This window comes from Bubalus kerabau, chromosome 13 (genome assembly GCF_029407905.1).
Source record: "Bubalus kerabau isolate K-KA32 ecotype Philippines breed swamp buffalo chromosome 13, PCC_UOA_SB_1v2, whole genome shotgun sequence".
Taxonomy (NCBI): Eukaryota; Metazoa; Chordata; class Mammalia; order Artiodactyla; family Bovidae; genus Bubalus; species Bubalus kerabau.
In genome coordinates, this window is record NC_073636.1 from 67,484,970 (window position 1) to 67,507,613 (window position 22,644).

A 22,644-nucleotide genomic window follows, 5' to 3' on the forward strand; every position below is an offset into this window, starting at 1 on the left:
TACGCCCTGCTGAGTTTCGGAGCAAAAAGCTGAGGAAATGAAGCTTAGCGCTGTTTTGGACAGCCTGTGTGTGGTAGACCTTTTGTAGCATAGGAGGTAACTTTACATGTGTCCTCTGCTCTCTGTGAGCTCAGGATGTCACCCTGTTATGCAGATGAGAGAACCCATGAGCCTCGGATAACATCAGATTGGCAGACACCAAAATCCAGGATTCTTTGGGGAGACCCAATTCTAGTCCTCTGGCAGAGGCCCTCCCCCCACCCCCCTCCAGATATGTGTTGTACCGAGATGTGGGGGGGCAGCCCCCTCATCCTTCTAGGTAGTTGGAGAATAGAGCCTGGGGCTCCCAGAACCTCATTCATGAACCCCACTGTGCCACTCAGATCATCTGAGATGTGGGGAGAAAATCTGAATTGCCTCTATAGGATCCTTTCTAGTAGGATCTCAGAGGCATGTCAAAATCCATCTCAAACGTCACTTCTTTTGTGATGCCATCTTGATTCCCCATCTCACCGTATTTGAGTTATTGAGAGTAAAAATTTAGAGTTCTTTTGTTTATGAAGCTCCTTAAACCCTTATCTCGTATAATGGAACCTTATGTTGTAAGTAGGTCAGCATTATTATCCCTGTTTTATAGATGAAAAGATAAAGATACGAAGAGATTAAATGCTTTGTTAAGGGTTATCCAGTTGGGACATGAGCTTTCTGTGATGAAAGAAATGTTTTACATTGCTGTCCAATAAGGTAGCCTCTTGCCATGAGCACTCACAATGTGTGACTAAGGAAGTTTCAAATAAATACAATGGAAAATTCAGTTCCTGAGTTTTGTTAGGTACAAAACAAATATTCATAGCTGCATGTGGCTAGTGGCTACCATATTGGACAATATAGACTAGAGGCTGGTCTTCCAAGCCTCAGAATACAGTTTTCTAATACCCAAGCTTCCTTCATGAATTGAAAATGCCTCCACACTAAAGTGGAAAAGGTTTTTGTGCCCCAGCGTTTGAATTGACTAGCCGTTTAGGTTCTAGCCCAACCTGAGTCTTTAAAAGTGGGCATTTCTGTCTGTAGTCATTTCTTTAAGACACTCACAGATTGTTTTTTTGCCTCCAAATACTCATGAGACTTTAAACTTTTTCCTTTTCCTACTTGGAAATAGAATACTATTTCTGTTCCTACTGTTATTTTCTTTCCATTTCTTAGGAATAATTCTTAATTTATCCCTTTGGATTCTGTTCTAGGTAGAACTACTCCCTTTATTTTTGAAACAATTTGGTGTAAGATACTCTGTATTGTTATTTAGTTGCAAAGTCGTGTTCCGCTGTTTTGCAACCGCATGGACTGTAGCCCACCAGGCTCCTCTGTCCATGGGATTTCCCAGGCAGGAATACTGGAGTGGTTGGCCATTTCCTTCTCCAGGGAAAATGCTCTTAGATGAACATTTTTCAGTAGTGTTTTGTACCTTAGCCTGAATGCAGGTAAATAAACCTTTTTTTAAAAAAGTTAGTTTCCCTAGATGTCTGAACTAGCCAAACAAGTGAAAAATTTTGGACAGCCAGTTACTTAAACCTTGCTCTAATTTGGAATGGGCCTCTGTAGGGAGTGAAAGAATCTGTACTGACATATTGGAAAGACACCTGAACAAGTGAGTTATCACCCAGGGCTGGAGTAGACAGGGGTGTGTGTGTGTGTTCTGTGTATTATGACTGTATTTTCAAATATTCTAGGGTTTTGTGGGGGGGGGGGGGGTTGTTGTTTTTGTTTGTTTTGGCTGTGGCTTGTGGGATCTTAGTTCCCTGACCAGGGGTAGAACCAGGCCCTAGGCAGCGAGCACTCAGAGTCCTAACCACTGGACCACCAGGGAATTCTGTCTAAGGCTTTGTTATATTGCCTTTGCACACATGGTGCTAATGTTGACTATTCAGGACATTGAATGTGGAGGGATGAAGTTTTATCCTAAACAAATTCCCATTGCTAAGTTTGAGGGTGATGAGAATTAATTGCATCATAGATGGTGAAAACCTTGGCTCTGTATCTTCTTAGCTATCATATTTGTAATAGGGCACAATGTATCAGGTCTTGAATGGCCTAATAGACATTTTACAATATGGATTCTGGGCTTTTTTTTTTTCTAAACATAAAGTATATCATATTTGTAAACCTTCACTTAGTTCGATTTGCTTTGTAGAAGTTCTGTTTTACTTCTGAATCTTCAGCTTTCATGGTGTTGTTTACGTGATAGTTTAATTTGCTGCAATATCCTAGAAAAAGGTTTACTTTTTTAAAAAAAAGCGCTTTTTGAAGAAAGCGCTTTTTGCTGTAATCATACCTTTGTAGCAACAGTGGCATATTGAAATTATTGATGCTTACATTCTGCTTTTGAATAATCATTAGAACAGTTAAAGATAGCTCAAGGTTTTCAATATTCTCATCAGCTGGCTGTCTAAACTAGGTTATTACCAGAAGGTTAATACAGTTCATTGTATCCATGTTTAATTTTATGAGCATTTTAAGTCATCAGTTTAAACTGTAACATGCGTTAAAAATCTTGTTTTTACCTGAGTTATTCTCCTGTACTACATTTTAAAATGTCAGATCTTATGCCTGCTGTGTCAGAATTTATGCATGCTGTGTGCATTTCAAAAGAAACAGAAATGGTTTCTCAGAGCAAGGAATAAGGACTAGTAATTCAGTGTGTAAAGTTTGACATAGGGTTTGCTTGAGTTTTTCAGGCACTTTGATGTTGAAGAAAACTTTGTTTTGAACTGATTGTGTTATTATTTATTTCTTACAAAGGAAAGCTGGGACCAAAAATGATATTGATGTAACTCCATGGTTGAAAAGTTATGTGCAGAGAAGCTGGGAAATTCAGTATGTTCCACTAAGCAAGTGTAACTCAGATAGATTGCATGAGGTTTTTATGGTTTAATATATGATGCCATGTAGAGTAATAGAGGATGCTGCATTTAGTAGGTATAAGAGAGAAGAATTTTTGTGGGAGCCATGATTTTGCATATCCAGGTTTCAGACGTGTGTAAATTTTCACTGATTATGTAGCATTCACATGTATTTTTATTTAAGATGAATATCCACGGGTACATCTAGAGATTCCTCTGGATTGTAGAGTTGGTATCATTGACTGATTATGGTTATTGAACTGTTGAAAAAGAAATTCAAGTTCTTGGTCCAGGAGCATAAACTACAAGAATCTATTTTAAAGTTGAAACCTAACTCATTCTTTCATTCTGTGGTATTTGATAATTAACAGTGAGTTAGAAATGCTCCCTGGTGGCTCCGATGGTAAAGCATCTGTCTACAATGTGAGAGACCTGGGTTTGATCCCTGGGTTCGGAAGATTCCCTGGAGAAGGAAATGGCAACCCACTCCAGTACTCTTGCCTTGAAAATCCCATGGACGGAGGAGCTTGGTGCAGGCTACTATCCATGGGGTCCCAAAGAGTCGGGCACGACTGAGCGACTTCACTTAGAAATGTTCATCTTTGCAACAGAATAAATGGAAATCTTGCTTTTAACATGTCTTCTGGAGAATATTGACTGCTTATCTTTTAGGAATCTTCTTTCGATTATCTTCATTTTTATTGCCAATTAATTACACTGATTAAAATAACACAGAAATTAAGATGGCTTTTCTTGTTTCCTGTTTTTTTCAAAATTGTATTCTCAGTCCTATTTTACTAGACACACCTCCAGGAGTTCCTTAAATTGTGTTTTTTTTTGTTTGTTTTCAAACATAGCCATCTAGACCTCAAGTGGATAATGTTTGTCTTAGTATTCTTTAGGAGTAGCGTAATGCAAAAGAATTGTGGATTGAGAATTTCCGTGGTGTAAGCTAAGTTATCTTTTCTTTTTTTCCAGCCAAATCAAATAGAAAGCTTACTTTTCTATACTTAGCCAACGATGTCATTCAAAACAGTAAAAGGAAAGGACCCGAATTCACGAGGGAATTTGAATCTGTCCTTGTGGATGCTTTTTCTCACGTTGCCAGGTATGTTTTATTTTTAAATGCATTACTTTTTCCCTTTTGTTCTTTTTTTGTGATAGCCTTTGTAACTCACCAACTTCATACTTAAAAGAGATGTGCTTTATAGAGAGTGTGGTTTTATATTTTGCCTGGGCCCTTGAGAACTCTCTCAGACATGTAAATATTTTGTTGTATTGAAGGGATTCAGTCTAGCACTTGAAGCACATCTTGTCTCTTAGATGTACTCACTATTGAATTTATTTCTAGAATATGGTATTTTCCTTGGTTTGGCTGAGTTACCTCATTAGCTTATGGTCAAAAAACAAAGCTAAATTGTACGAGGGAACTTTCTGGTAACAAAACCATGCTACTTAGCAAGAAATTCGTTGCTTGTGCCTTTGTTTTTATTTACTTCCTTCTGGGTGTCTGGATGTCTAACTCACTAAAAATAGTAGTCATTATTGTAACTGCAAAGATAGGAATTATTAGTGTTAAAAGTTTCTCTGGCTCTATCATACTGAGACTCTGCCCCTGTTGTGTTTTGTGACAGAGGACCGGAGCATAGGGCATACCTATAGCTGAGATCATGGAAATTATACATTTCATTAAAAATGTTACAAATCATTTTTATTCATTTAAAAGCAAACTGCTTTTGACACTTAGCTGCCCAGAAGAAGCAAAGATAAGTTACTTTTCACTAGAATGTTACTAAGTAAACATATGAAAGTAAACATCTTTGCCAAAGGAAACTGACAGTGAGGAGACTAGTGGGTTAAACAGAAACTGTTCTAGGGTCTAGAGTGTAAGTGAAAGACCTTAAGTGTGGAAATAAGTCTGGCATTCCGTGAAAGATTTGGAAAGTTTGAAAGAATGAAATGAGAAATTCAGAACATTTTGAAGAGATGACATCTAGCTTTATAGAGATGGAAACAAAATATTTGTTTGTCAAGTGACTTTTTTTGTGAACATGGCTACTGAAAAAGCAGGATGTGTTAGGAACTTGAAAACATGGAATCCTCGTAACAGTGAATAAACTTAGAACAGACTACTAGAGTAGCCGTCTGAAATTGGAGAGAGGCGATTTTTTTGTTTGAGGAGATTTAGTTAACAGTTTCTTAGATGTGGGCTGTAGCTCTACCTCCAACACTGTCTGAGTGGCCTTGGATGTGTTACTTAGCTTTTTGAACCCAAGTTTCATTAATTGGTTAAAAGGGGATGTTACCACCTATCTCCTTAGAGTTGTTGTGAGGTTAAAGTAAAACAGTCTTTGCTCATTCATGGGAGTGCACTAAATTATTAATTCTGTGAAGAGAAGGACTGTTTCATTTTTGTTCTTTGCTGTGTTCCAGGCACTTAGTGCAGTGTCTGGCATAGAGCTACTGGCTTACATAGCTTAGGTAACACCATTTAGTCTTGATATCAGTGGTATCCCAAGAGCTGAGCAATATTGTTGCACAGCTTTGGCACAGAGTAGGGATACAGTAAACAGTCACTGAATAAGTTAACTAATTTCGAGTATAGGAAATTGACTAAAATAATACCTGTAGGGATAACACACATTTTCCTTAAACATTGAACAGTAATCATTAGCTGCCCCCAAATCAGAAAAGGATAAGTAGAAAGGGGTGGGAGAAGAGGGATGAGCAATACCAAGATTAAAAATTCCTTTTCTACTTGGTTTCATCTTAAACCTATCCAGGAGACATTGTAAACATGTCTTGGCAAATTCCATGGCATCGTGGGGAAAATAGACCTGATCCTAAAAAAAATAAAATAGGCCTGTTAGCTTTCCTCTTTGCATTCTTCTAGTTCTTTTAAGGTTCTGTTTGGATATTATTTCCAAGATCCCCATGTTTCTAAGTTCCCTCCCTACTCCCACTGCCATTATTAGGATAGAAAGTCCAGCCACTCCACTTGGATCCCAAGGCACCTTATCAACAATGAGAAATGCTCTCTGTATTGTCTTTTTGTGTCCAATTAATGAACAAAGATAGACCCATTAATATTGACTAAAATTTTGATTAGGAATCTCTTTATGATAATTTCTTACTTCCTCCTTCAAACCCCCTGCCACCTAGGGTAGGGGGAGGGGAACAAACCTCTCAAGTCAGGGAAAGCTTGCCAAGCTTGTAAGTAGATAAGTGTTAGTCCATCATTTGTGTCTGACTCTCCTTGATCCCTTGGACTGTAGCCCCCCAGGCTTCTCTGTCCATGTACTTCTCCAAGCAAGAATGCTGGAGTGGGTTGCTATTCTCTTCTCCAGGGGATCTTCCCCACCCAGGGATCGAACCCAGCTGTCCTGCATTGTAGGCAGATTCTTTACCATCTAAGCTACAGGGTGGAACCCAAGCTCCTGGGAGTAGATATAATTTGAATAGCAGTTTAAGTAACCAGAGAGGTAGCCAGGTGACAGTCACATATGCCCTGTGAGCCTTGGCAGAGTGTTAGGATTTTGTCCTGATGGGATGTCAGTGAGGGATTTTAAGCAGGGGAATGATGTATTCCAATTACTTTTGTTCTAGCATCCCTCCACTTTGGGGTGGAGAATGAATTATAAAGGGCAGGGACATGGGCATGGGGGGTCTTGCACTTGCATGGGCTAGAGATGACATTGGCTAGGACTCAGAAGCGTTGAGAAAATTACAGCTTTATTAAATATGTATGGATAGATTTGTGTGGCCCACTCCCATGTAAAATAGAGAACATTTGTGGGAATTAAGGGGGAGCTGGTAGTGAGGGAAAAGAGAAGTCAAAGAGCGCATATTTCTAGGTTCTTGACATGAGTATATGGATGACTGATGGCCCTGCTTACTGTGATGGAGATTGGGGTAAAGAATTGGTAGAGGAAATCAGGAATTTTGTTTTGGCTGTATTAAGTTTGAGATGGCCGATAGATATTCCAAGGTGTGATGCCAGATAGGCAGATGGATGAAATAGTTGGAAGCTCAGTAGGAAATTAATTTCTGGAGACATGAATTTGGAATTATCCCCCTATACATATTTATTTCCTGTTATAACAATCATGGGTCCCCAAGACCACTTCCAGGTTGGTGACTTTTTAGGAGGACTCACCAGACTTAGTGGGTAGTTGTGTTCATGGCTGTGAGTTATTACAGTGAAAGGATATAAAGCAAAATGAGCAGAGGGAAAAGGGGCAAGGGCTGCAGTCCAGAGGAGGCCAGGCATAAGCTCCTGGGGTCCACTCCTGGTGGGTCCCACGTGACACACTCAGTTCTTCCCACTTTGAGTTGTGACAGCACACGCCAAGTGTCATCTACCTGGGGGCCCATTAGAGATTTAGTACCTAGGGGTTTTGCTGGGGTTGCTCACAGGCACTCCTGGCCAAAATTCTAGACTCCCAGAAGAAAAGCAAGTGTTCAGCATAAAACCATACTGTTTGTACAAACAGTTTAAGCACAGAAAACCACCCTCTTCCATTAGGACGTGATGGGACCATGTCTGAAATCCAAGTTCCCAGATGCCAGTCAAGGGCCAGCCCTGTGAGCAGGCCTTTGTCAGGGCAGCAGTCTCAGGCCTGCCGTGTTAACTCTTTTCTCAGTTCAGTTGCTCAGGGTGCATGGACGCCAGGCTTTCCTATCCGTCACGTTTTCTACACAATTGCAAAGAACTGTTTCTGCTCTGCCGTTACATGAGGTGCTTTTGGAAGTGCTGAGGGTACTTAGCATTTCTGTCCTGAGTAGGCCTGCCATTGGCCTACTGTGCATGGGATTAGAGAGAAACACACGAGCTATGGTGGGTGTGCTAAGGAAGGCAGTGCCTTTAGCACTGCAGAGGAAGACCTGTAACCTGGCTTGGCAGGCCCTCGGGTATCCAGCTGACACTTCAATCAGCAGTCTCACATGGGTATAATACATACTTTTCACTTTTTAGATCAGATTTTCAGTGGTTGAATTTATAATAATTAGAATTAAGATACATACTAAGTTGTGTTCCACAGAATAACTTATATATATACTTATCTCTCAGTTTATTCATTGATAGGTGGCAAGGGGTTTTTTGGTGTTTTTTCACTTAAATATCTCTAATTAGAATGGAATTAGTACAACTTGAAAAGATAGCTCCTCCTGTCATAAAATGATTTTATTGCTTTGGTTGTATCCAGTTCAGGTACTAAAGTGACTTCAGCTTCATTGGAGCTACTTATAGCAAAACCCCATCTGTAAAAAGATTAGTTGACTGTTGTGTCTCTGTCTTTGGACCTTAGGTGGCAAAACTTTGTTTTACTATAGTGCTCAAGGAATCAGCCTATCACGGTTAATTAGTTCACTCATTAAACTAGAGTGCCCTTTTGGGCTAGTGGCTCAGACGGTAAAGTGTCTGCCTGCAATGCAGGGGACCTGGGTTCGATCCCTGGGTTGGGAAGATCCCTTGGAGAAGGAAATGGCAGCCCACTCTAGTATTCTTGCCTGGAAAATCCCATGGACCGCGGAGCCTGGTAGGCTACGGTCCATGAGGTCACGAAGAGTCAGACACGACTGAGCAACTTGGCTTCACTTTAGTGGCCACAGCCTTTGAAGGTCTTTTGGTGATGACAGGTTTGGGCGTCAGTACCCACTGTCGGTGCTGAGACTGCAGCTGCACTGCCGGCCTTAGTGGAGCACCAGGCCCCGGCCTCAGGCGCGGCGCTGGTGTTTGGGTAGGTGTCCCTCAGTCCTTTCAGGAATTTGTTGACATGATTGATTTCTCTTTTAGGAAAATTTGCAGACAATGGATTTTATTTATTTGTTTAATTTAAAAAATACATATGTTTATTTATTTGGCTGTGAGCTGTCTTCGTTGAGTCAGCAGGAGCTTTCCTTGGGGCACACAGTCTTTAGTTGCAGCACGTGGGCTTGGTTGCCCCTTGACATGTGGGATCTTAGTTCCTCTACCAGGGGTCGAACCCACATTCCCTCCATTGTGAGGCAGACTCTTAACCACTGGACCTCCAGGGAAGCCCAAGAGAACAGATTTCATGTTAAAATACCAACCAGTTAAACTCTGGTTAGTTGTGATTTTGTTGTTACAATAGTTAAAATGACTTTATTTTTCTAAAGCCTACATTTGATCACATTAGGGACTTTGTTGCCTCCAGGATAAAGGCCATAACGACTTAACAACAAAATAAGGTCCTCTGTAATCTCAGGCCACTCTGTCTCTATCCCTCCAGTTTCTTCTGCTGTTTCTACATACTCCCTATACACTTCAGCTACCTGAATTATAGCTTCTTGCTCTTCACCTTGTTGCGTTTTGGGGGTTCCATTCAAGGGAGTGGAGATAGCATGAACACAGTCACATTTACCAGTGGCAGCAAAATGCTGAGTAGAGAATACGGTTGAGTGTTCTAGAATGTGAAGGTGTGGAGAGGTGGGGTGCTGCTAGATCAAGCCCTAGAGGTGAGGACTTAGACCTTGTTCAGTGTATTCCAAGCACGGTATTTCACAAACCCCAGTGAATGAGCAGATGAATATTTAATTGAATTGACATCTGACATGAATGACCTCCATGTGGTAAAATAGTCTTTGAAAGCTAACTAATTGCCTGGCCTACTGAAACTTATCTAAAATTTTATTAAAAACATTGGCAGTTCAACATTTATTGTGTTTATTCTTGGGCATATAGCAGTTGGGGGAAGACACATCCCTGCTCTTGTGAAAATTACATTCAAATGGAAAGAGTATAAACAGGGAAACTATACATACAGCAAATCCAAATATTAAATGTTGTGGAGAAAAATTAAGCAGGAGTAAGGAGTGTACTTTTAAATAGGAAGATTAGCAAAGGATTCACTGGAAAGGTGCTGTGTGAACAGACACACCTGAAGGAGGAGAGCAGAGGGGCCTTGTCGGGCCTGAGCTGTGTCGGGTAATGTGGTTCCAGGCGAAGTGCAAAGGCGCTGAGGCCGGAGGGCCAGGGAGCTGCTGGGGAGGGAAGGGAAAGTGAGGACAGGAGGTGAGTCGGGGAGATGATGAGCTGGGCAAGGCGCTGAAGCAGGAGGGCCAGGGATCTGCTGGGGAGGGAAGGGAGAGTGAGGACAGGAGGTGAGTTGGGGAGATGATGGGCTGGGCAAGGTGCTGAGGCAGGAGGGCCAGGGAGCTGCTGGAGAGGGAAGGGAGAGTGAGGACAGGAGGTGAGTTGGGGAGATGATGAGCTGGGCAAGGCGCTGAGGCAGGAGGGCCAGGGAGCTGCTGGGGAGGGAAGGGAGAGTGAGGATGGGAGGTGAGTCGGGGAGATGACGGGCTGGGCCGAGAAGGGCTTTGTGAGCTCTGTTAGGCCCTTCACTTTTATTCTGAGGGAGAAGGGGAAGAACTATTGAAAGTTTGGAGAAAGAAAGTGACGTGAACTGCCTCCACAAGACAGGTAGGATTGGAGTTTGAAAACTTGGGACTAGATGGAGGACAGGGTGGAAGTAGGGGGACTAGTAATGAGCCTGCTGCAGCCATTAGACCAGAAATGATGGCGACTTGGACCAGGCTGATAGCAGAGAAAGAGAAGGAATTTGTTTCTAGGTGTATTTTGAAGATGGAGTAGAGATGTTTTTGTTATAAATATCAAGGTCATATCTTTTAAGTTTTATAAGCTATCAGTGGAAAGTTTTCCCCCCTTTTCCTCATCCTGACCTCTGACTTAAAAAAAGGCTGAACAAAAGAACAATTAATTTTGCATGTGTCCTGATTTAGTTAGTACTTTGACCCCCCCAATTTAGCGAAATTTGCCACTAATAATTCGTAAGTAATACAGTCTGACCAGATGAGGCCAAAACCTCAGCTCATCTTTTAAGTTTTTTTAAAAGTGTTGTCAGGGCTGGTGGTGGGTGAAATTCCCACCTAAGTTGAACTTGGTATGGAGGGCTTCCCTGGTGGCTCAGTTGGTAAAGAATCTGCCTGTAATGCAGGACTTCCCAACTTCCCTGAGTTGGGAAGATCCCCTGGAGGAGGGCATGGCGACCCACTCCAGATTCTCCAACCCACTAGAGAATCCCCCTAGACAGAGGAGCCTGGGGGGGCTACTGTCCATGGGGTCACAGAGTCGGACAGGACTGAGTGACTTTCACTCGCCACTTTTTGAGGTTCTTGTTAAAGCTATTTATTGACTTAGAAGCTAAAATGTCGGGGTATTTTTTCTTGTGTAAAGCCCCTCAGTGCTTCACGGAACAGAACAATTCATAGTGATGCAGCGTATGGTGAGGGGATTTGTTTTCCTTTCGAAAAGTCTTTCCCCGACGCTTCCACTTGCTGTCTGACACTTGATGGTAAACAACTGTCTAACACTGCTTGTGAGCTATGGTCATTGCCCTGAAAAATGGTCTGTTTTAAGAAGAGTAATATGTCAAGAATAAAACTATCTAGCTTCTTTCATTCAGATATAAATTACAAAGAACTGTATTATGCTCCGTGTGTTCTAAGATTATCTGCTCCACACCTTTGTGTGAACCTGGAATGTAGACCTAGCAAGGAATGAAAATAATTATGAAGTAGTGAGTATAAAGTTGAGATTAGTCTTGACATATGTATGTGTACAGTTGTATTTGTGCATGTTAGAGGTGTTGATGTGTTAGCATTGATGCGTTGTTACAAATGTATTCCCCATTTTAAACATTTGATTTTAATAATTTTTTTCTCATCCTAAAAAGTTTTGGCCTGCTTTAATTTTCCAGCAGTATGTCTGGCACTAGATTTAAGTTAATGCATTCTAAAAAGCAAGCTGTCACAATTGATATGATTGGTTTTTGATAATTTTCTGTCAGTGAAAATGAGCCTTTGGCTTTTGCCCTATTTGCCTTTCAAAGAGGATAAAAGACACAAATTACTTTTGTAACATAATCCCTCTCTCTTCCCTACACACCACAGGAAGAATATAGTTTCTGGTGAAGTTTTGAGTATCCATTAATTACAGTATGTACCTTACTCTTCCTTCTGTTTTTAAATATGTAAATCATGTAGTCAGTTGTTGGTGTTTTCTGTTTTTTTTTTTTAAGTAAATGTGTCCTAATTAAAATAAAAAATCTTAAGCTTATATATATCTTTTCATCTTTTCTGGGCAGAGAGGCAGATGAAGGCTGTAAAAAACCTTTAGAAAGATTGCTGAACATCTGGCAAGAAAGAAGTGTGTATGGCGGCGAGTTCATCCAGCAGCTGAAGCTGTCTATGGAGGACTCCAAGAGCCCTCCCCCCAAAGGTAGAGACATCACCACATGCTTACAGCTCTTGGTCTTTGCCTACTTTCGAATCAAATATGAAAAGCTGCAGTAGGGGTTGCTGTGAACCACCAGCGATTGTATGATTCTTCAGAGAGAAATGCTCATAAATGATGGTGAGAATTTATGTAGTGCTTGCAGCGTGTAAGCCTGGTTCTCGTATTCATGCTGTTCATCATCTCGTTCCCTGCCTTTTGCTCTCTATTCTCCTTGGGTCGCTCCTGCCTTTCTGAGACTTTCCTTGCGCAAGGGAAACGAACGACAAACTTGTTTAGAGTTCTAGGGAACTAGGAAGTACCCTGGGTAAGATTTTGTCCTAGCTTTGCCGTTAGCTACTATAGGCTCTTGAATAAGTCCTTTAGCCCTTTTGGAACTTGGTTTCATTAAATACTCATGTGGTTTGGTGATGTACTTTTGACGGGTGTCAGCTGTCATCAAAAATTGGTTTTGGTCTTTATTGAACCAAGGATATCCTCAGGTAATGTGTACATGCATGTATGTGAATTTTGCCAAGTCCTTAAAAGCTATTTTGTTTTTTCCTTTGAAGAGGAGGAATAAGACCAAACATTATTTGGTTCTTTGGCTTCTGGTTAGTTGTGATTGAATTCTGGTTGGCACAGCTCTCATGTGACTGCATATATACCCATTGCCTGGAGGATCAAGTCCGAGTCCTGACATGGTGTTCTCTTTATAATGTGAACTAGTCTCCTTTTCCAGATTCTTCTCCCATTTCCTCACATGTACCATATTTGGCCATTCCTAACAACTTCCCTTCTGAATGCTCTGTGGTTCCCCTTCCTTTGCATCTGCTATTGCTGCTGCTAAGTTACTTCAGTCGTATCCAACTCTGTGCAGCCCAGTGGACGGCAGCCCACCAGGCTCCCCTGTCCCTCGGATTCTCCAGGCAAGAACACTGGAGTGGGTTGCCATTTCCTTCTCCAGTGCATGAAAGTGAAAAGTCAAAGTGAAGTCGCTCAGTCATATCCGACTCTTTGCGACCCCACGGACTGCAGCCTACCAGGCTCCTCTGTCCATGGGATTTTCCAGGCAAGAGTACTGGAGTGGGGTGCCATTGCCTTCTCCGTTGCATCTGCTGTTACCTCTGCCTAAAATGTCTTTCTGCCCCCTTGTACGTGGTGAACCTACTCTTCAAGAATGCTACTCTCATTCTGACATCTTTGCCAGCTTGACTGGGCACATGTAGCCAATTCCCTCCTTGTTCCTCTAGTATTTTGTACATGCGTCTGTAATAGAATTTAACCATGATTAGCACTTTCACTTTTCACTTTCATGCATTGGAGAAGGAAATGTCAACCCGCTCCAGTGTTCCTGCCTGGAGAATCCCAGGGCCTGGGGAGCCTGGTGGGCTGCCGTCTGTGGGGTCGCACAGAGTTGGACACGACTGAAGCGACTTAGCAGCAGCAGCATATGTGATGATATTCATTCAACAACTCTTTATTGTATACCTTTCATGATCCCTTCCAGATCTGAGTTTATATGTGTTTTAAGGTAGGGTAACTTTCCTGTGAAATTATAGGTTAGAGGCTTGATAAGAATGGCATAAGTGCTTTCAGATTGCAGATCATTGTTGTTTTACTTGGAGTTGACAGAAGACAATTTTGGGGTCGCTCCGAAGAGCAAGATATTTCCTACTTTGGATTCTGGCCGTGTTAGTGTTGTGTTCTTTGGAGGTGTTCTGCACAGCGTCGGCGAATTATCCAGCATTCTTTTCTCTCCTCTGACTTCAAGTTCATTGGTAAACAGTACTGATTTCTTAAAAACACCTTTGGGCAAGTAGGAGAGCTCTGAAAGATGATGTTTGAAGCCAAGTGTTGAATTTCAATTCAGCAAACATTTGCCAGACATATGCTATGAGTAAACAGCTCTGCTAGACAGTATAGGAAAGAGCAGAGAGGAGTGAGAAATAGTTCTGCACTCAGGTAGGAGTCAGACTAATTGGGGGATTTGTGGTAGCAGTAGATTTGAAAATAGCTCCATTAGGTTTCTGATTTTTTTTTTTTTTTGTAGTGTCTAGACATTAACAATAGAGACAATATTCCTTTACTGTGGAGGATGATGCTGATCCAAAGATAATTTCTCTTTTTCTAGTTTGTAAAGATGAAAACACGTATCAAAAGGTTCCAACGTGTGTATTCGTCTCAGCTAACTCACTGTCTTCTCACTGTCTTCTTCAGACTTCAATTACCAGAATATTTTACACAGTCCTTTCAGAATGTTGATGAATTTTTCCAGAAGCTTATTTCCAGGATTAAATAGTCCATTTATATTGCAGTGTTAATTCATGAGTAATTCTTTGTCTGCAGACAGCTTTATAAGAGTTTACCCTTGGAATAAAAATTTTCTCGTGGAACTTTGGCAGTTCTAATCTTTTAGAATGTACGAGTTTAGGAATTTTTAGAATTGGACTTTTTTTGAGTTTATATACCTGTGATAGCTTATGGTGAACAATGTCGGATTCTTGATCTCCGAAGAAGATACGGGACCAGGGACCGGGCTTGATCACTCAAGAGCTTTTGTGTAGCAGAGTTTTATTAAAGTAAGACAAGGGACAGAGAAAGCTTCTGACATAGACATCAGAAGGGGATGGAGAATACCCCCCTTGCTAGTGTTAGCAAGGGAGTTACATACTTTTTAATTATTACAATAAATCAAAAGACTGTCTCAAGTTTGTGAAAATTTTACCAGACCCACTCCCACAATTTACATTTTAAGATAACAGGATTAGCCAGAAGGTTTTCAGGAAGGAGAACTGCCCTCAAGCAGGATACATTATTGTTATATAATCCTTAGCAGAGTTTAAACTGAGTTGTTTGTTGTGTAATCATCAGTTACAGACTTAAAGAAAAAAACGTTGTATATGACTAAGACTAATGAATGTAGAGAAAAAAAAAGTTTGTTCTTTCCTCCTTGAGAACCCCAGACCCCTCTCTCCTCGGGGACCCCCGGACTTCTTATCAACCTGCCTAGGAATTGACTCGCTCACCTGTCTCTCAGGTACAGGACCCAGGGATTCTAAAGTTGTCTCTCTGTTCTTGGGAAAACTCAAGTCGTTGCTTGTCTGGGTGGAACGTCACCATTTACTTGAGTCCCGCATGAATCACACAGTATCCTATGGTTGAAGACTTTGAAAGGGAAAGGGAAGGACAAAGGAAGTAGCATTTATTCAACTCCAGTCTCTCTGCTGGCTTCTTTTCCTGTTAATTTATTTTAGGTACTTAAGGACTATATGTATTTAGTATTGTATCTCAGATGACAGTATTAAGACTCGAAAGGATAGAGTACTTTTGTCCAAGTAGATACAATTGATAAGTAAGTCTATATAAACTCAGGTCTGTATAACTTTAAGCATATTTTCTTCACACCTTAACTTTTCCTTGCAAGCACATGGATTCAGTTGATTTGAATTAGGTTATGAATTCATGAGTAGGTCACTCAGCTTCCCTGGACCTTTAGTATAGTTAGTTTAGCTATTCAGGGCAAGGGTTTGAAAGCAAACTTCCAGAGTATGAATCCTAGCCCTGTCGCTTGCAAGTTGTGTGACCTTGGGCATGGCATTTGACCTCTCTGAGCCCCAGGTTCCTCACTGTACAGTATGGCTATTGATAGTAATACCTCATAGGCCTGTGTGAGGATTACTTGAGATCATGTAGATATGAAGTTATTAATGTGATCACATGGCTTCTTTTTGGCACCCCCTCCCAGTTCTAATATCTAATATTCTGAGTTTCTAAATATAAGCCAATAGCAAAAGTAGGAAGAATCTTGTTAGTATTTTCAGTCCCTGAGACTTTGCGCGAGGTTGGAAAGCATGATGGTTCAGAGCGCACACTCTAGGCTTAGCTTCCTGGGTTCAGGGCTGGACCTGGCGGTTCAGTCCAGTGAGATGAGACGGGTCGGGTGTTTCCAGAACTGTGCCTTGAGTGTCAGCCCTTGGTTTGCTGCACATCTTTTTCTCCCCACAAGTAGAAGTTAATGTGTTTTTTAAAAGAAAAGTCTCTTTTGCAGGGAGGGAACAAAGAATGAGGGAGTTATTAGAAATAGTATTTCCTGATTCTTTTTTCATTATAAAAGTAATATAAAATCTGTGGGGTTTTTTTTTCTTTCTTTTCTTTTTTTTTTTTTTTAATCTTAGAAATTTTTAGTAGATCTTCAGAAGGTCCAGCTTTTTGGGTAGATGACTGCATTTTCTAATGTGATTGGGGACCATTCGGGCTAACTTTTTGCCTTAGAATTAGTTTTATTGTTGGAAATTCTATCATAGTCAGGTCTATGCATACTATAAACCCTTCGGTCACCAGAGCAGTTGATGGTTAGTGGAGTGCAAGGCCCCCTGGAGACACGGGAATGAGTTGGAGGATGGAACAGAAGGTGTGCAAGATGAGGACAGAAGGAACTTTGCCCCCGAGGTGTTTGCCTGCCTATGAACAGAGTGAGAGTCTGGTTCGTGTAAAGGACAGTGGGGATGGTCATTTGTGGCACAGCCCTGGGGCTTTCCAAGCACTGTGCTTCCTCTGCCCTCGGGAGGTTTCAGGCTCAGGTGTGTTGATACTTTCCTGAGCATCGTAGGGCTGTAAAGGAATAAGGTGCTCAAGGTTTCTGTCAGCACAGAAGGTCTGTGGCCTGCCAACGGCCATGCAAAGTAGCAGGGCCAACTGCTTTCAAAGAGAGGCCCATGGGGTTAGAGGGAGATGGTGACGGTTGAAAGTGAGTGCTGAGAGTGATGCTGCCATTTCCATTCATTACCAAGTAGACTGAACCTCGGTGGCCTTTCCAGGGTTTTGAATAGAGGCCTGATGGGGCCAGAGCTCAGCTTTAGTAAGAGAGAGAGTATAGTCCATGTTGGAGAAGGAGTGATTGGAAGAGGCAGGATGCAGTTGGGACAGCGGTCTGGATGAGGCATGAGAGAGGACAGGTGGCTGATAAGAGGCTTTGGGAAGAAGCAGAAAGCGGGCATATGGAAGAATTCCTCACAGGTGTGGAATCTGTTACAAGTTGGGACTCGGGGAGAGATTCTGCTATTCTCCAAGGCATGGTACTTGGAAGATGGAGCCAGTGGAACTAGATAGCTCAGGAAAGGTGGAGCCCTGTGGGGGAAATGATAAATGATTTATTTCCAGTAGGTCCTCTAAGTGGAGACAGGAGAGAACCGGAAACATAGGATGATGATGGTTACTTCCTATTACACCCTCTTCCATCAGGATGTGAAGGATGGAAACAGCCCAAAAATTGTCATCAGTTTGATTTCAGTTTTGCATTGCTGTGAGTGAGTGACAGCAAGAACTCCCGCTTAGGAGACAGAAAGCTTTTGCTGTGGGACCCAGACTTACTAAACAAGGTCTCTGGCTTTAGAGAAACCTCAGCTGATGGGCCTTGACATTCTCATGAAAAATGAGGTGGGGAGCAGTGGGGAAAGCAAAGACATAGATATGTGTAAGGGCTTCCACTATCTGAATTCAGTGGTTCCTAGTGTCCTGAGATGTTCAGTGATATGTGGTTTTTATATGTAATAATTTCTGTATGAGAGTTGGAAAATTGAAGTTTTATAATTTTTTCTACCTTCTTTAGTGTCTTTAACAGTTATTTTTTGAGCATTCTCTTCTAGGTGTTTGGAAGTGAACAGAACAATACTATAAATTCATTTTTGCTCCTGTGCTTACATTCTTGTGGCCACTAATCAAACATAGCCACTTTGACGCTGTGGTGACTGAATGTCAACAGGATCATACCACACGCTACACACTACTTAGGCAGCCAGTGTCTGCAAAGACATTTCATATGCAAATTACAGCCTTACAGGTTTTCTGTTTGAAAAATACAGCCATCCTTGCTTTGCGTAGTGCAGGACTGTAAAAATGACTGGTCAAGCTGAATACCATCAAAGTGATCTTAATAATCAATGTGGAAAATTACAATTGTTCTGTGACTTTTAAAATTTTTTTGTCAAAGAAAGAAAAACTCACTGTTGATCTCAATTGTATAAGAAAACAAAAAAGTAAAATAAAGATTTACTTAGCATGTTTTAACATAAATTAGAAACATGAGTTGCAATGTTTATTTTTCTGTAACAGACTTATCAAGAGTGATTTGAACGAAGCTTGTTGCATCTTTTCCATCTTTGTCATGCTCCTTTCTCACTTTGGATCAGTTTCCAACATTTTACCCTTTGTGCTGTCAGTGTTGTGAAGTATCTCTTAAGCGTTCCTCTAAAGTGAATTTTGTCAACATTACTTCCTCTAGGACATTCTTTTCATCACAACCACTTCCTTCATTTATGTTGATAAGTTGGCCTTCACTAAGTTCCCTCTGGCTATGAATCCAGAGTCTCCTGAAGAACATGACAAGGGTCCGCATCCCTACAGCCCCAGTCTCTTGTACAGCCCCATTTATGTTGTTTATGTTTCGTGTGAATTTCATTTCCAGCATTAATTTTAGTTTTAGTTTCTTTGTTTCTCTTTCATCTTTGTCAGTCAGTTCCCTGTTTTGATTATTTATTTTTATAAAATGTCATGTGGATTTTGACACTGGGAGACTAACAACACAACTAAACACTTTGTTGCCTATGTGTGAACTGAATAACAGTGACCAGTTACTTACCTTGAAAGAAGTGATGCGGTCACTAATCATGATGCCCTTTTGTTATGTACGTAGTGATTTGTGGACCGAAATTAGCAGCGAGGTTTGTTGTTGATGCAGTTACTCCGAGTAAATACGCCATGACAACTGAAATTTAAAGTGTGTTGTTAGGGGAATGGTGTCATTTAACCAAACCGTGGTAATAAATCTGTGCATAATAGAATAGCACGAAGACAGGACTGCCCGTCATACAGATGCTGCTGTTTCTCTTCTTTAGCAGAGCAAACAAAACATTAAGAAAAAAAAATGAAACCCACAATATTGACTTGGCTTTCACGTCAAACATAGTTCGCTCAGTTAATATGTAAGGTAGAGAACAGAAGCTGCATCCTGGGGTCCAGAAGAGAATGTTGAATTAAGCAGGAAGTATCCGTGTCCTGTTTATAACGCACAGAAATCTGAGGCAGGTGCATGGTGCCCCTCCCTTGACAAGAGGAGAGGATAGTTGTGTTGGCACTAAGTAAGTTTTAGTTGAGTTCGGTGGAAAGCACACAGATTTTGAAATCATACCATTACATGAGTTATTCAGCCTCTCTGGGTCTTCATTTTCTCACCTATAAAATGGAGACACACCACGCCTTAGAATTGTTCAAAGGATCAAATGTAAAGAGGCTCTTGGGATGCCTGGCACACGTTAGGCGTCCAGTAGTTTCTTTACTTTCCAAACCTGAATTTCTCGTTTATCTTTATGTCCCTCAGTTGTTTGGCGTTTATTTTGTATTGTCCAATTTGATGCAAAAGGAATGATTTTGGAATTAATACATCCATCATAAAAATTTAAGAGCACATGATACAGATAATTAAAAAATGTAACCCATTAGCCTCAAAAGTGGTTAATTTTAAATGTTGACTTAGGTCATTTCTCTTAGTAGTATCATCATGCTCAGCAATGGTTATTTTAAATTTTAGTGTAAAACTAGGTTTGTTTTGTTCTTAAAAGGATGATTTAAAGGGTATTTGTTTTTAGAGCTTTTGACACAGTCTTATCGATGGGTCTCTCTACTACTTTTTTCTGAAATGATCCCAGAAAGCGTCAAGTCTCTCACTATACACACGGTATAGTCTATTCAGGCCTTGGCACACGTTGGCTTGCTTCATTATGTTTTCTCATGAGGTTTGTTACCTTTTTACTTTCCCTGTTAACTTCTTTTCTTTTAAAGATAATGAGGTTTTTTAGTGAAATATGTTAGTTTGGTAAGTTTCACTTTTAGGTGCTTTTTTCCAGTGGTGTTTTTCCAGTGAGTCAGTCTGAGACGACCAACTGAGGCCGTTTTGACTCTTCTCAATAATGTACGGAATGACCACCACTTGAAAATAAGTGGCAGTTAGGGTTAATGTTAAGCCATCTCTGGAAAGGTGCACCCTTCTACCCTGTTTTACTTGTGACCTGTTGTGCTTAGCATTTGACCTACCTCTTCAGGCTGCAGTGACCCACGTGTGCCACTCTTTTCTTTCCTCTAGCAACAGAGGAGAAGAAATCTCTGAAGCGGACTTTTCAGCAAATACAAGAGGAGGAGGATGACGACTATCCTGGCAGCTACTCTCCCCAGGATCCTTCTGCAGGGCCCCTCCTGGTACGTCCGGACCCCCCAGAGCATCGGGCTGAATGGCTTGAAGCGACCCCTAGTTGAAGGTTCTGGCCACAAGGTGGAGCTAGTGATCAGTAGTGTGGAATCACCAGATGGGAGCTCTTGGCACTGGGTGCAGGATCCACTCGTGAAGCAGGCTTTGGATTTGTGTTTTACAGAGTAATTGGATTTGGTGTTTTTTCACTCCTAGAAATTTAAAATATTCTTTAAAAGTAGTTTTTGTAAACCAGTAGATATTACAAAGACATTCAGAAGTCCTCTAGTAAGACTTGTCTTATAAGTAAACAAGGTGTTAGTATCTGAGGATAGTGTGTGTAGCAACAGCAAATTTGCCACACTATAGCCTATTTAAATATTAGACCAGATGGTAGCATTGACTGAGTTTTTAGCCATATATTTGCATTGTTTGACCCCCTTGTGTAAGTTAGTTCATGAACTCTGTATGGTTGGTTCGTTTTAGCTGTTTGTTTATTTATGTATTCATTTACAGTCAAAGAAAGTGAGTCTCAAGGAGACAAATTAAGTAACTTACTTGGTGTTTGAATTGAATCTGGGCCTGGCTGACTTCAAAGCCCATACACATTTCACTGAGTTGCACTGCCTCTCATTCTGCCTAATGCAGCTTTATTTTATTACACATGGGTGTGCTTAAGGCCTGTGTAAATAGAAAGCATGTCTGATTTGTGTTATGGTAAGATGTCAAATTAGCCTGGGAGTTAAATGAAAACAGTGTTAGGCCATGTATCTTTGCATTTAAAAACTTGCAAGAGAACAGCCCAAATGACCAACTTTCAGGATAACCTGACTGCTGTCTCCATGGTACTCTGGGGGTCATTGTGAACTAGCTAACCTGACTGCTGTCTCCAGGGCACTCTGGGGGTCGTTGTGAACTAGCTAACCTGTCAATGTTGTATGTTTTCCTGACAATTAAAAAACCCTTTTTTGGTATACACAGAATATGCATTCTTGGTTTGTTTTTTTTGTTTGTTTTTGTTTTCTTCCCTCTTTGTTTATAATTAATGAGCTTGACACATTTAGTTTTGGTAGTGGCTGCTGAAATCAAAAACATCATCTTTGTGACATTCATTTTGTAGAGCAAATCCAGGAAAGAATTGAAGTAGGTAGTGTCCTTTCATTTAATCAGGTTGCTGGAGCGTTTGATACGTGTTCCTTTACTATAAACTGGAGGCCGTTCTATACTAGAGACCATGCATCCTTTGAAACTAAGCAGTGTGAACCAGACTCCATTTTCTTAAGTTTCCAAAAACATACTCTTTAAAAAAAATTCTTTTCCACAGTTATATAGAATTTCATTTGTGTTCTGCCTCACACTTAGAAATACTATGTGCATTCTCTTAGAATTTATATCACTGATTCAGTATACACTCTGGGGTAGGGACAGTGGTTCTTTTTTAAATGTCAGGGATGATCAATTTTAGAATTCGCGTTCACCTTGTTGAACACCAGCTAAGTTTCTCTAAACCCCACATCCCCACATATCTTCACGGATGGTGTTATCTTTGTTTTCCTTGTACAGACTGAGGAGCTGATCAAAGCTTTGCAGGACCTAGAAAATGCTGCATCGGGGGATGCTACTGTCCGACAGAAAATTGCTTCTTTACCCCAGGAAGTGCAAGATGTTTCTCTTTTGGAAAAAATAACAGGTGAGAAGTTAGAGGTCAGGTGAAGGAGGAGGGAAGGGGAACATATCTCCAGTGCATCAGACCCCAGGACATGCCAGCGTCTGCAGATACAGACCTTCTACCTGGGGCTGGGTACTCTATTGTCTTGAGATTTGCAAACATAACTCACAGACTGAACAAATGAGCTGCTGGGATAGTCTGAGCTTGAATAGTGACTCTAGGAAATATTGCAGAAATGCTGGCGTGCCACAGCCTGTGGTACTCAGTTCAAGTAAGGTCTTTTGAAATCAGGGTACAAACTGTGTGTGCAGGAGGGCAAAGGAGGGGGAAGCATTGAACTCATGACCCTCTTAACAAAAAAAAAAAAAATGTATGACTCAGTGTCATGATTTTTATACTGTACCCTACCACGCTCCCTTGAGGTTTGTATTGTTAATCTTATCACCTTGCCCTTGTGATGATAACCCCCAGTTAAACAGGGAGGGGCAGTTGACATTCTTCCCGCTCTATGCTTGGTCAGTCGAGAGGAAGGAGTGAGCGTGAACTCCCCACCTCCTCCATTTAGGAAGCAAGCTATGAG

At 41.1% G+C, this 22,644-nt stretch overlaps 1 protein-coding gene across 2 annotated transcripts in view; it reads left to right on the forward strand.

The window, feature by feature from the left end:
- The window catches only part of RPRD1B (regulation of nuclear pre-mRNA domain containing 1B), a 77,595-nt gene that overhangs the window by 1,749 nt on the left and 53,202 nt on the right, over positions 1-22,644 (forward strand). For both annotated transcript variants that reach the window (XM_055545018.1, XM_055545017.1), the window contains exons 2-5: positions 3,876-4,005; positions 12,026-12,159; positions 20,294-20,406; positions 21,959-22,085. In XM_055545018.1, the coding sequence (XP_055400993.1) occupies positions 3,876-4,005; positions 12,026-12,159; positions 20,294-20,406; positions 21,959-22,085 (504 nt within the window). The remainder of the gene's footprint in view (positions 1-3,875; positions 4,006-12,025; positions 12,160-20,293; positions 20,407-21,958; positions 22,086-22,644) is intronic.